Below are 12,157 nucleotides of genomic sequence, written 5' to 3'. Positions count from 1 at the left end.
ATTTCGTGAGCATAGCGCTTGTACTTAAAATGCGCAGAAAGAAAAGACTTCTAAAAAGACCTGAGTTTTTAACTGGGTCCAAAGGATAAGTAGGGAGAGGAGTGAGATGTTTTTTCCCCCCACAAATATTTTGCATGGAGACCAGGAATTTAAACTTCCGTCACTACCAAAGAGTGTATAGGGAAGTCAGTGATGTCTGCCTTTATCTCCCTGTACATCGCCTTCTGTACCCCTTTGTATTTGCTAATCCCAGGACCACAAGCTGAGCAGACTTTGGCTTTACTTTTCAGGCACCTCGTTCTCCTGGAGCCCCTTTCTGCTATTTCGTCGATGATCTGTACTCTGTCAGTGATGTTCAGTATGACTCTTACGGGGCCACAGCAGTCATCTCCTTAAAGTCTGCTTTTTATGCGAGCGCTTTTCCATCAACACCTGTGAACCCCCTCCGTCTGAGCGTGACCTACCACAGGAATGACATGCTGCAGTTTAAGGTACATGTTTACAGTCTCTGTATCAAGTACTGGTCAGGCGCTGTTACTCTCTGCTGGTCAGGGTTACAGAATCTGAAAATGAGTTTGCTGGTCCAAGTTAACTGTGCATCTCTGTATGGATGGTGGTGACATTTACTGGGCTGAGAACATTGAAAAGGTTTGAGCTAGGTTGGGCAAAATAAGGTGACGGGGTTTGTTTTGAACATCGAATTTGGGGTACATGTGATTTAATTACATCTAAGCACTAGTGATGGGCTGGTTTTATGTCTATTTCTCTACTAATCGGTAAGTTTCTCAAAGACAGGAATTTGTCCTTTCATCTTTGTGTTTCTGAACTCAGATGTTCATTGCAAGTAAAGGAAAGACATGCAGCATTGCCTGCAAGGTTCTTCCCAGTCTAACTCGGCCTGGACTCTGAGTCTTGCACATTGTCTAATGTAGGGCTGATGCTCATTTACATTTCTCTCCGCACCGTAGCACTGGTGCATGTGGTAGGCGCCTCATGGATTTGAAATGAAGGAACTCGCTTAGGTTTCCACCCTCGACTCTTCACGACTCTACTTCCTGATCACACGGTCGCTCTCTCCAAAATATTTGCCTCCTGCTCATCCTGCTTTAATGCTCTGTGCCTTTGCCTTTATTTCTCTACCAGGAATGACTCCATCTCCTTTATGTGCTTAGTGCATGGCTTCAAAGCTTTTAAAACTCAGCCTGTATTTTCCCCCATGAACCTGGCTCAGTCTCCCAGAAAGTGTTAGATCTGTCCTTCTCTATAATGTCACAGCACTTCTACATAGCTGTACCTTAGCTTATATTACCCCAGTGTTGTGGGTACTTCTCTTTCACCTCTCATCAGCATGCGATATGATAATGAGTCTTATTAAGTTTAGTTAGCTCTAGTGTCTAGTATAGTATCAGCAGGAAAACAATAGATACTCTGAATTAATTTCGATCTCATTTTAGCAAGGACAGCTATGATTATTTTAATCAAGTCGAGTTTGTTTGGAGTTTGTTTTTATTTTCAGTTCAGAAAAAATTTCAGGTATTCACATACACTCATACACCTACAAATAAAGTAATAAATAATATATTCACAAATACCAAACTGATTTCAGACCGATTTTCTCAGTTGCACCAATGTCAAAGTAAATGTGAGACTGTAATAGAGGCCTTAAAAATGAATGAGGTATGATAGACTCAGATCAGGTGTTAAATCTGACATCATTCTTTATATGTTAATTAAATCCATGGTATTAAGACCTTAAAGATAAGGGAAAGAAATACATCACTCAGCCTCTTTGTCAGAGACATCAAGGCCCTGCTAAGGGTGTAGGTCTTAAGAGTGTTTTACTTACCTAGAGCCTGCTTCCTCTGTCCCTAGATTTATGACCCCAGCAACAATCGGTATGAAGTCCCAGTCCCTCTCAACGTACCCAGGGTTCCATCCAGCACTTCCGAGGGCCAGCTCTATGTTGTCCTCATTAAGAAGAATCCATTTGGGATTGAAATCCGCCGGAAGAGTACAGGCACCGTAATGTAAGTGGCCCCATTTGGGGTGGGAATCGATGGTGCCTGCATGGCCATGGCCAGCCCCTTGTCCTTGGAGGTGCCCTGGTCAAAGCGTCACACTGTCCATTTCCAGGTTCATGAATAAGTTATTTCCTTCCGGTCTGTTCTGTTGAGAAACCTTTAGTCCCCTGGGAATAACTCCTGGGGCAGTTGCATTTACTTAGGGATTCACTCAACAAGTGTTTGTTGAGCGCCCGTATTATGTGGTTATAGAAGATGAAGTCTCTCTTCTCAGGACAAAAGAATCATAATAATGAGTAAACAGCAAAGAGGATTTAAGTTGAAATATAAATAAATGTGTTCAGAGAGTGACACTTGTTATGGAGGAGAAAGAGTAGGTGGTTGAGAGTTATGGGAGACTGTTACTTTGTGTGCTGTGGTCAGTCGGTCTCTCCAAGGAGGTGGCATTGAAGCTAGGTCCTGGGTGACGAGAAGGAGCTTCCTGTGCGGAGGTCGGTGGGGTGGGAGTGGGGAGGGGTGGGAAGAACATTTTGGGCAGGTGGACTTGAGCGTGCACGGGCACGAATCAGGAGCAAGCCTGCACATTAAAGGGGGAAAAGTTGTCGAACGTGGGGGAGCAGCGTAGTAAGTGGGGAGGAGGGTGATGGAAGAGGCGACGCTGGGGCCTAGGTGGCTTTCAGAATGGGTTCGGCCTTGAAGGCGTCATGAGGTGTTTTAATGAGAAGTCACTGAAGAATCGTAGACAAGGTAATGACACGATATAACTTTTAAAAACATCCCTCTGGCAGCTTTGTAGCGAATGGACCGTAGGGAGCAAGAGGAGGCTGGGGCTGGCACGGGGTGGCGCCCGCCGAGGTGGTACCGTGCTTGGAGGGAGCAGGCAGGAGGCGGTGACAGAGGAAGACGGAGGGCGAAGCTGGCTCCTGGGCTTTTAGCAAAGGCGCCAGTGATGCTGCTGCTCACGTTAGACTTCACGTTCCACGTGGAAGACGAGCAGGGCTCTGGGTGCGGGCGAGGGAATCCATAGTCCTGTTGTCCTTGAAAACTCAGCTGCTTGAAGCCAACGGCACAGCCCATTTCCCCCCAATTATACCCGCCCGCGCTGCAGCTGGGATTCCCAGCTCCTCGGCTTCACGTTCAACGACATGTTCCTCCGCATCTCCACCCGCCTTCCCTCCCGGTACGTCTACGGCTTTGGAGAAACCGAGCACACAGCCTACCGACGGGACTTGAACTGGCACACGTGGGGCATGTTTTCCCGAGACCAGCCCCCGGGGGTAAGGCGGCGCGTGCGGGGCCTGGGTCACCACCCCTCCCAACGCACTCCGTGAGCCCTCGCTGCTTCCCTTCCTCCGCTCCACTTTTAAGCCAGAGGGCCAGTTCTCAGGCTCCTTCCTTTCCCGCGCATTGATTTCTTGGAGGAGACCAGGCACATCTTATCCATCAATTTTTGCCAGTTGCTTTCTCAGCCACAATGTCTTTGAACCTCCTACCACTTCTTCCCATGACTCTCCCAGTACAAGAAGAATTCCTACGGCGTCCACCCCTACTACCTGGCCCTGGAGGAGGATGGCAGTGCCCACGGAGTGCTCCTGCTGAACAGCAATGCCATGGGTAAGGCGATCCGGCTCCCCCTCAGTCGTGTGAACCAGTCATTCCTGAGGATCTTTAGTATTATCTTGTGGGTAGTCTTTTCCCCTTTTTATTTCTGTTTAGCCTTTCTGTTTATTTCTATCCAGTAGCGTGTGGCAACAAGAGTTAACTCTCATTCAGCAAAATCCATGTAAAAAGGTAGAGCAAAATCAAGCAGGTCTCAGATATCCTGGCGGTCAGCCAGTGGGAGCCGTCCCTTTAGTCTGAGCTAGTGATGAAGCTGTGGGTCAGAACACTCTCTCTGGGGTATGAGGACGTGAGGAGAGCTTGTACGGAACACTGGACGAGGCGTGGGAAATCAGGAAGTGAGGCGGAGGCGCGCGTGGAAGTGGTGACGTCTGAGCGAGGGCCACACCCGCGTCAGTGGCGCTGCGGCGGCGGCTTCTTGGGTTTGACGATGTACAATGGTTACTGGGTAAGGTGCTGTCAGTGGGGGGCGTGAGCGAAATGTACGAGGGGACCTTGGCACTATTTTTGCCACTTCTCATAAGTCGTGAACTATTCGAAAATAAAAGTTATGATAATTAAAAAGGGCAGAATTACAAAACATGTAATAAGATAAGAAAGCACAGAAAAGGGGAAAAAATCCAGAGCTGGGAGCTTGCAGACGTTCCCTTACCTTCTTCAATTTCATGTAGGTTTAGTACAAAACACCTTCCATACGGAGGCATAGGAAGAGGGAGAAGGTCTGCATTTCCGGGATAATTCCTCACATTAAAGCTCTCCCAATTGATTGGTATTTCCCCGCATTTTCAGATGTGACATTCCAGCCCATGCCTGCCCTGACGTACCGTACCACAGGAGGAGTTCTGGACTTTTATGTGTTCTTGGGGCCAACTCCAGAGCTTGTCACTCAGCAGTACACTGAGGTAGGAGCACATTCAGTTGGTTACTACGTATTTATACAGTATATTCTGTGTTCCAAACCCACATTTATTAGTATAGTTCTCAGATGAGAGCTGGAATTGTTGGTCTTCCTGGGAGACAGGAAGATTACAGAATAAGGAACAATAAATACATCCCAGTAATCATTAAATTTATAGTCTCTCAAAGCATTGCAGAATAGCAGAATTAATAGTGATGCTTTTGGTGGTTGTGGCAGTGGCAGGTGGTGGTGGTGATGGTAGAGCAAATACTATTATTATTCCCAATTTACGAGTGAAAAAATTGATGCACAAGAGGTTATTTAATGTTTTGCCCAGGGTCACGTAGCCAGCAGGGATCCGAGGCTGTATGGTAACCCAGGCATTTTGCCTGCAGACCCTGTGTTCTTTAGCAAGCTAGACTGCCTCTAGGAGTCAGAGTAAACTGATTTTCCAAAACCCCTAGGGAAGGGAGGTCAAGTCTAGTAGGAAGCTTTCTCCCAGGTGTCCCTGTGGCTCTGTCCCCTCTCAGTTTCTCTCTGGCTTTGAATTTGTTGGTTGTCTAACTTGAGGCATAGGCAAATTATTCTTATTACTCTGTGTACAACTTCCATTCAGATTCCCCTTATTAACGACTAATGTTTTGTGTCTGTTTTCTAGTTGATTGGTCGTCCAGTGATGGTTCCTTACTGGGCCTTAGGGTTCCAACTGTGTCGCTATGGATACCAGAATGACTCTGAGATTGCCAGCTTGTATGATGAGATGGTGGCTGCCCAGATCCCCTATGTATGTCCTCAATCTGGGGAGTGTTGGGAGTTCTGGGACCTCATAGCCAGCCTCCGCTGTCTCTGTATCTGGATGCATTTGTCTGAATTTTTTGTGGGGCTCTGTAAAGTTACAAAGCGCTTTCTTCTACAATATCACACTGACCTCATCCAGCCCAGCTGTACAGGTGGGGGTCATGGTCTGCATCTTAGAGTCACAGCCTTCTACCAGAGGAGGAGGATATCGGGCCAGCTCCAGGGCTCTTTCTGCTGGAGCATACTCCCATTTCTTTGACGTGACTTCAGAACGCTTAGTCAAAACCTTCCTTGGTTCCATAAGAATGAGAGCTTCCGCAAACAGTAGTATTGTTTCATTAAAAAAAAAAAATCGACCCAAATTCAGACAGACCATGGTGCATGCGGACATAGCTCCACGTCCACCCGTTTGCTGCACTGCATGCAGCCCGGTGTCCCCTCGGCTTCGGGCTCAGCCCGAGTGGAACGTAGGGATGTGGGGACTGGTTTCCAGAGGAAACGCCTGTGGAAGCAAACCCTGTCCTGTCCTTCACTGGACCCCAAGAGGGGTCTACTAATCAGAGAATCGATCCCGTGAATCACTTACATATTTTATTCTGTTTATTTTTCTGTTGTTTACAATCGTTTTTTACTAACAGAAAGTATAGCCTGGAATATTTCATTCTTAGCGAGAAAGCTGTGTTTAACAACCCTCGGGATTGGAGAGTCCAGGGCAATTACAGGGTTTTGGTAGGTTTGCCACCCACGTTGCATTAGTCCTGGGTGATTTACATTGTGCTGTTTTCCGCTGTGAGCAGGGGCAGCGGAGGTTACCACAGTCGCTCCTTCCGTTGGCCGTTTACAAGGCACCCTTATCCACTGTTTCCGCCCATCCTCACAGCAGCCCTGCCAGACAGACATTATCAGCCTATATTTTGCTAATTTCATTGTTTTTTTTTTTAATTTTATGAAGGAAAATTAGAAAGTTAGGTAAATTTCCCTGAACCTAGTACCTACCAGATAACCACTAGGATTCGAAAGAATTACAAAGAAGATGTCTACAGTTGGCCACCAGTCGGGCTGGTGGGGCGGGGTGGGTTGGGGAGGGGCGGTGGTGTTCTCCTCCGGAAGCTGCTGGACTTCTGTGACAGCAGTCACTCGGTGTCCTCGTGTGCCCCCCCAGGACGTGCAGTACTCCGACATCGACTACATGGAGCGACAGCTGGACTTCACCCTCAGCCCCAAGTTCGCTGGGTTCCCAGCCCTGATCACTCGCATGAAGGCCGACGGGATGCGAGTCATCCTCATTCTGGTTCGTCCCTGTGAGAATGGCACGTCCGTTTGGGACAGCGAGTGGGCTTGGGTGGAGAAAACCTATGATAAACTGCGGTTCCTTGCTTACGAAGTTGAAGTTCAAAAAGAGAAGTATATTTCCCAGAATTCACAGAAGCTCTGCAGTTCGGGTGGAAGCTAGGACCTGCCTTCCCTTGTCAAAGAGTTCTTTTTGTCGTCGTTTGTTTGTTTTGCCTTTTTGTCCCCTGTCATTCTCTGGCTTTGGCGTGCTCACCTGACCTGTGCTTTGATCTTAGGACCCGGCCATTTCTGGAAATGAGACCCAGCCCTACCTTGCATTCACTCGGGGTGTGGAGAGTGACGTCTTCATCAAAGCCCCGGCTGGTGGAGGCATCGTCTGGGGAAAGGTCTGATCCGACCCGCCGGTCCCCAGGGAGGGGATTGGCAAGTGTTAGGGTGTTCATGTGTATTGTTTTCTGGCCTGTTCCATGCGTCCTCTGTCAGATGCTCACATGTGCTCCGTATCTGTTAACACAGTTAAGGAATTTTTAGGGAATGTAGGTGCATTTGTGGGACCCACTTTTCTCTAGATCAGTCCTGAAAGTCAAAGCATCATCACCCCTAAGCCCATGGTTTGTAGTGTCTTAGGAAACACTGTGTAAGAAATTATCTAGTGCACCGCTTCTGAACAATTTTCTCTCCACAGGTCTGGCCCAATTTTCCTGACGTCGTGATAAATGGGTCTCTAGACTGGGAGAGCCAGGTGGAGGTAAGGCGGCCTTTGTGGGTGGGAGAAGTCGGGGTTACCAGGAAGGCGCAGCCATACTTGGCACGCTGGGCAGCCCCCTGTCATGGACAAGGGTGTGGACACACTTAAGGAGTATGTCCTGTGTGGTCGTCTCTGTGCCAGTTACTTTCTATGCAATATGTCACTCCCAATTGAGAGAGAGATGTTGTTGTCCTCAGCATAACCCAGACTCAGAGAGCTTACCTTTCTGGTCTCGGTTTTAGGTGACAGTGTTGAGGCTTTGAGATTCCAAAGATCCTTGGAATTTCCACTGGATGATGTCTCAAGGAATTTATCTTTTCTCGAAATCAGTATATTTGTTGTCCTTTTTGTTGTCGTTATTGCCTTGAGTAGCCTTGCTATTTATTTTTTGTTTTTTTGAGTATCCTTTTTAAACAGACTCTCCCTCTGCCCGTGTTTAGTGGTTGGACCTTTTTCTCTGTGCATCCTTTTCCTGTGGACAAACCCCGCTTCCTTTCTTGGGGTTCTCAGCTCTGCTCTTACCTCCCAGTTTCCAGGCTTAGTGAAATCTCACTCTCTCCTGGGAACTGGTTTCCACTTGTAATGAGTCTCAGAGAAGGAGTCAAGGGAGAGGACAAGTTTCCCGTTCTTCCTCTCGCTTCTCACAGATCACTGGAAGTTTGGTGGTCCCCGTGAATGCAGGAACCTGCCAGGCCAGAGAAGTTCAGGGTTACGGGCTTCTTGACTTTTATTTACTTTCTTCTTAGTCTGTCCCCACTAGCTTAGTTGAAATATAATTGACAAATAAAATTTTATATATTTAAAGTGTACAATGTGATGATTCGATATACATGCATATCGTGAAATGATTCCCACAATTAAGTTGACGCATCTGTCTCCTCGTATCGTTTCACCATGTGTGTGTGTGTGTGTGTGTGTGTGTGTGTGTGGATGGGGGTGTGTGAGAATACTTAAAATCTACTCTCTTAGTAACTTTTAACTGTATGACACAGTGCTATGAACTGTAGTCGCCATGCTGTTCATTACATCCCGAGAACTTACTCATCTCACAAATGAAGGCCCGCACCCTTTTACCAGCATTTTCCCGTCTCCCCCACTGCCTGGCTCCCGGTAACCACCATCCTACTCTCTGTTCCTAGGAGCTCGACTTGGTTTGAAGAGTCTACATATAAGTGAGATCACACAGTATTTGTCTTTCTCTGGCTTATTTTACTGAGCATGATGTCTTCTAAGTTCGTCCAGGTAGTCACAAATGGCAAGATTTTCTTTGTAGCTGAATATTCTTTGTGTGTGTGTGTATATCTGTGTGTGTCATATTTTCTTTATCCATTCATTCGTCGATGGACGCTTAGGTTGTTTCCATATCGTGGCTGTCATGAAATAGTCCAGCGATGAATACAGGAGTGCAGCGATATCTCTTCAGGATCATTGATTTTGTTTCCTCCAGGATATATATCCAGAAGTGCAGTTGCTGGATCATATGGTAGCTCTCCCTCACTTTTTTCAGGAACCTCCATTCTGTTTTCCATAGCGGCTGTACCAGTTTACCTTCTCACCAGCAGTGTGCAAGGGCTCACTTCAATCCGCATTCTCACTAACGCTGGTAATCTCTTGTCTTTCTGACAAAAGCTATCCTAACAGGTGTGAGATGATATTTTATTGTTGTTTCGGTTTACGTTTCCTTAATGATTAGGATGGTGAGTATCTTTTCATGTACCTCTTGGCCACTTATATGTCCCCTTTGGGAATATGTCTATTCAGGTCCTTTGTCTATCTTTTAAGCAGTTTATTATTATTATTTTTTAAATGACTCAGACATTGCTGGTATTGATCTATTTATTCTAATCCTCCATCTCTCTTCCCTCCCCCCTGTTTTCCAACTTGCTTGACCTGGAGATCTCCATTTTCAGTAAAAAGTTCTCTTCTTCTTTTTTTATGTTTCTACCTCTATTTTTTAACCAAAACAGACATTCCTAGCATGCCTTCCTCTCACAAGAGTCTCCCGAAGTGGCTCAGTACCCTTTCATCTCTCTGTGAGCCAAACCCTGTATACCGATGTGTTTCTGTTTTCCTCTTTGTGGTTCCTTTTTGCATTCTACCCAGACATAGGGTTTCCTCCTTGCCTTTTGTCTATCGTATGTAAAAGCTGGAGGTTCCCTAGACCAAGTCTCCTTTCTGTTGTGCCCCCTGCCCTTGCCCCCAGCATTATTTTTAACTCTTACATTGAGCTCGTGAACATACAGGAACCTATTTGCTGAGATGTACAAAGGACCATAAAGTTCCATCACAAGCAACATGGCGCCTGTATAGAAATGTGTGAATATTTGCTGCTGCTAAGTGGTGTGGGTTCATAGTTACGCACTGAGGTTTTACTTTATGCCAGGTTCTAAGCTAAGCACTGTGGGGGAATACAGAGATTGACAGAAGGATATTAAACAAGGTCCTTGCTCTCAGAAAGCTTACAATACAGTTAAGGAGTTATAGCATGGGTCTGTTTTCAAGGTTAAAATAAAGACATGACTTTTATTACTTGAGGAAATTAAAGGGAGGAGGAGTAGAAACTTTCTCCTTAAGTCCTCCCGATTTACTTGACGCACAACAACAGTTTTCAAGTGGTTCTGACACCATGGAAAACACAAATCCATAGCAGTCTAATAACACAAAATACAGTCTCACCTCTCACGCGCTTTGTCTAGTGGGAATGAGAGTGGAGAGGATCACCAGGATGTTTCCGTCCAGCCCGTTGACAAGGCACCTGCCATCTGCCCCTCTCAGGCTCAGTTTCTCCCTGGCTCCTGCTTCGTCTTTGAGGAGTGTTAGGAAATCACAGGGCGGAAATGACAGTTCGGCATCTGATACATGCGATGATGATCCACTGTTCATGTGGCTATGGAGAGGAGATCAATCTATGGATTCTTTCCAAGTGCTAAGAAGTGTCTAATTTGTGCTAACTTCTCTTCTCTGCACAATTGTATTTCAAAAAAGCCGAGAACATTACTTAGGCTGTGTTCGGATTATCTATCACCATGCAGTACAAGGCGTTGCATGAGTTAAGCTCTCAGTAAAGCCTGTTTGCTGTCTATTTGAGACAAATAAATTATATTTGATTTTTACAGCGATACCGAGCTTATGTGGCCTTCCCAGACTTTTTCCGTAACTCAACTGCTACCTGGTGGAAGAGGGAGTTGAGAGAACTATACACCAATCCCCGGGCGCCGGAGAAGAGTTTGAAGTTTGATGGCATATGGATTGTGAGTGAGCGTGTTTGTGTCTGTGTACATGTGGATAGGTGTGTGTCCATCTTTGCGTGTCTAAGCATATCTGTCACTGACCTGTAATCGCCCTAGAAAGACTTGGGATGTTTCAGACTGCAGTTCCTCCTCTCAGGAGACCTTGTACTTTTTACCTCCTGTTCCTGCTATAAAACCCCAAGGGGATGACTAGGAATTTCTTGGAACTGAGCCCTGCTTCACGCCCTGAGGGGGAATTTTTAAACACTCCTCCAGCCTGTCATTCTGCAGGGCTTAACCGATCATTTCAGTCAGTTCTCAGCTGGATTTGATGAGTCTCCCTGGGTGGTAAACGCTTTATTTCTCACTTCCTGCTCTCTGAGTTGACAGCATGTAATTAATTTTTAAAAGTCAGTTGTGTCTGTGTTTGACGCTCTAGGATATGAATGAACCGGCAAGTTTTGTAAATGGGGCAGTTCCTCCAGGCTGCAAGGACGCCACCCTGAACCACCCCCCCTACATGCCATGTAAGGACCCGGGTTGCCTGGGCCGCCTGGGCCGCCTCTGCCGGCAGAGCCGTGGCCACAGGGAACAGACTCCTGCAAGAGCCCCAGGGCCAGGGGTTTGTCCTGACCTCTCAGGGCCCATCCTCTGTGGTGCTTTGGTTTTGGGGGGCAGGTGGGGAGCAAAGACAAATACACTTCAAGCACTTTACCCACTCGGGTATGTGCAAGTCACCGGTCCCATAGGGTGGATTTCTCAAATTTGTTCAGAAAACATGTAACGAGGGTTATGTCTCCAGAGGTCCTGCGGCTAATTCCTTACCTGTTCAGGCTTCTGCTAATTCCCCCACGGGACTTCACTGACCAGTGGAGGGAAGGCAGTGGCTTCCCCTCATCATGGCGTTGAAGGACTTTGGGGTTACACCTGTGTTCATACCTTGGCCCCAGAAATGATCTCTCTGTGAATTGTGTGGCCTTCAACAGATGACTGGATGAATACAAATCTCAGTTTTTTTTAAAAGAGGATAGCGATATCGTCTTCATAAGATCATGATGAGAATTACACGAAATAATGAACAGGTTGAAAGCCTAGGCCGGAGCCTGTCCCATCGCGTTTGACAGCTCCGTGCGCTTCCCCGTGCCGCCGGCTTTCTCCTGGAGAGCCCCCCGTTGAAAACACCTGCGGGCGCCAGCGCAGCTCACAGAGCTGAGCACGTCCCCAAGGGAAGGCGAGGGAATCCAGTTAGTCTTAGATCCAGAGTCCAACCCCTTGAACAGAGGTCAGGGATACATGGGGTCGGAAGTGGCTTTCACATTGCCTGATCTTCCCCCTCAGGTCTGGAGTCCAGGGACAAGGGTCTGAGCAGCAAGACCCTGTGCATGGAGAGCGAGCAGATCCTGGCGGACGGCTCCCGGGTGCGGCACTACGACGTGCACAGCCTGTACGGGTGGTCCCAGACCCGGCCCACCTACGAGTGAGTCGTCCTCTCTCTCCTCCTGTCACATGACCCGCAGAAACAGCTGGTGGCTCCTGAAGCGACCCTCCT

The 12,157-nt window shown here is 47.2% G+C and overlaps 1 protein-coding gene across 1 annotated transcript in view; it reads left to right on the top strand.

Annotated features, from left to right (window-relative positions):
• Positions 1–12,157, top strand: part of LOC107516912 (maltase-glucoamylase, intestinal) — a 49,518-nt gene that overhangs the window by 22,748 nt on the left and 14,613 nt on the right. Inside the window, 12 exon segments of the mRNA XM_036230229.1 lie at positions 291–491; positions 1,873–2,027; positions 3,130–3,298; positions 3,539–3,635; positions 4,431–4,543; positions 5,198–5,323; positions 6,500–6,628; positions 6,906–7,016; positions 7,316–7,378; positions 10,495–10,629; positions 11,048–11,135; positions 11,947–12,085. Coding sequence (XP_036086122.1) covers positions 291–491; positions 1,873–2,027; positions 3,130–3,298; positions 3,539–3,635; positions 4,431–4,543; positions 5,198–5,323; positions 6,500–6,628; positions 6,906–7,016; positions 7,316–7,378; positions 10,495–10,629; positions 11,048–11,135; positions 11,947–12,085 — 1,526 coding nt within the window.

Source organism: Rousettus aegyptiacus, unplaced genomic scaffold (genome assembly GCF_014176215.1).
Source record: "Rousettus aegyptiacus isolate mRouAeg1 unplaced genomic scaffold, mRouAeg1.p scaffold_m13_p_13, whole genome shotgun sequence".
Lineage (NCBI taxonomy): Eukaryota > Metazoa > Chordata > Mammalia > Chiroptera > Pteropodidae > Rousettus > Rousettus aegyptiacus.
This window is presented reverse-complemented; position numbering and strand designations above follow the sequence as displayed.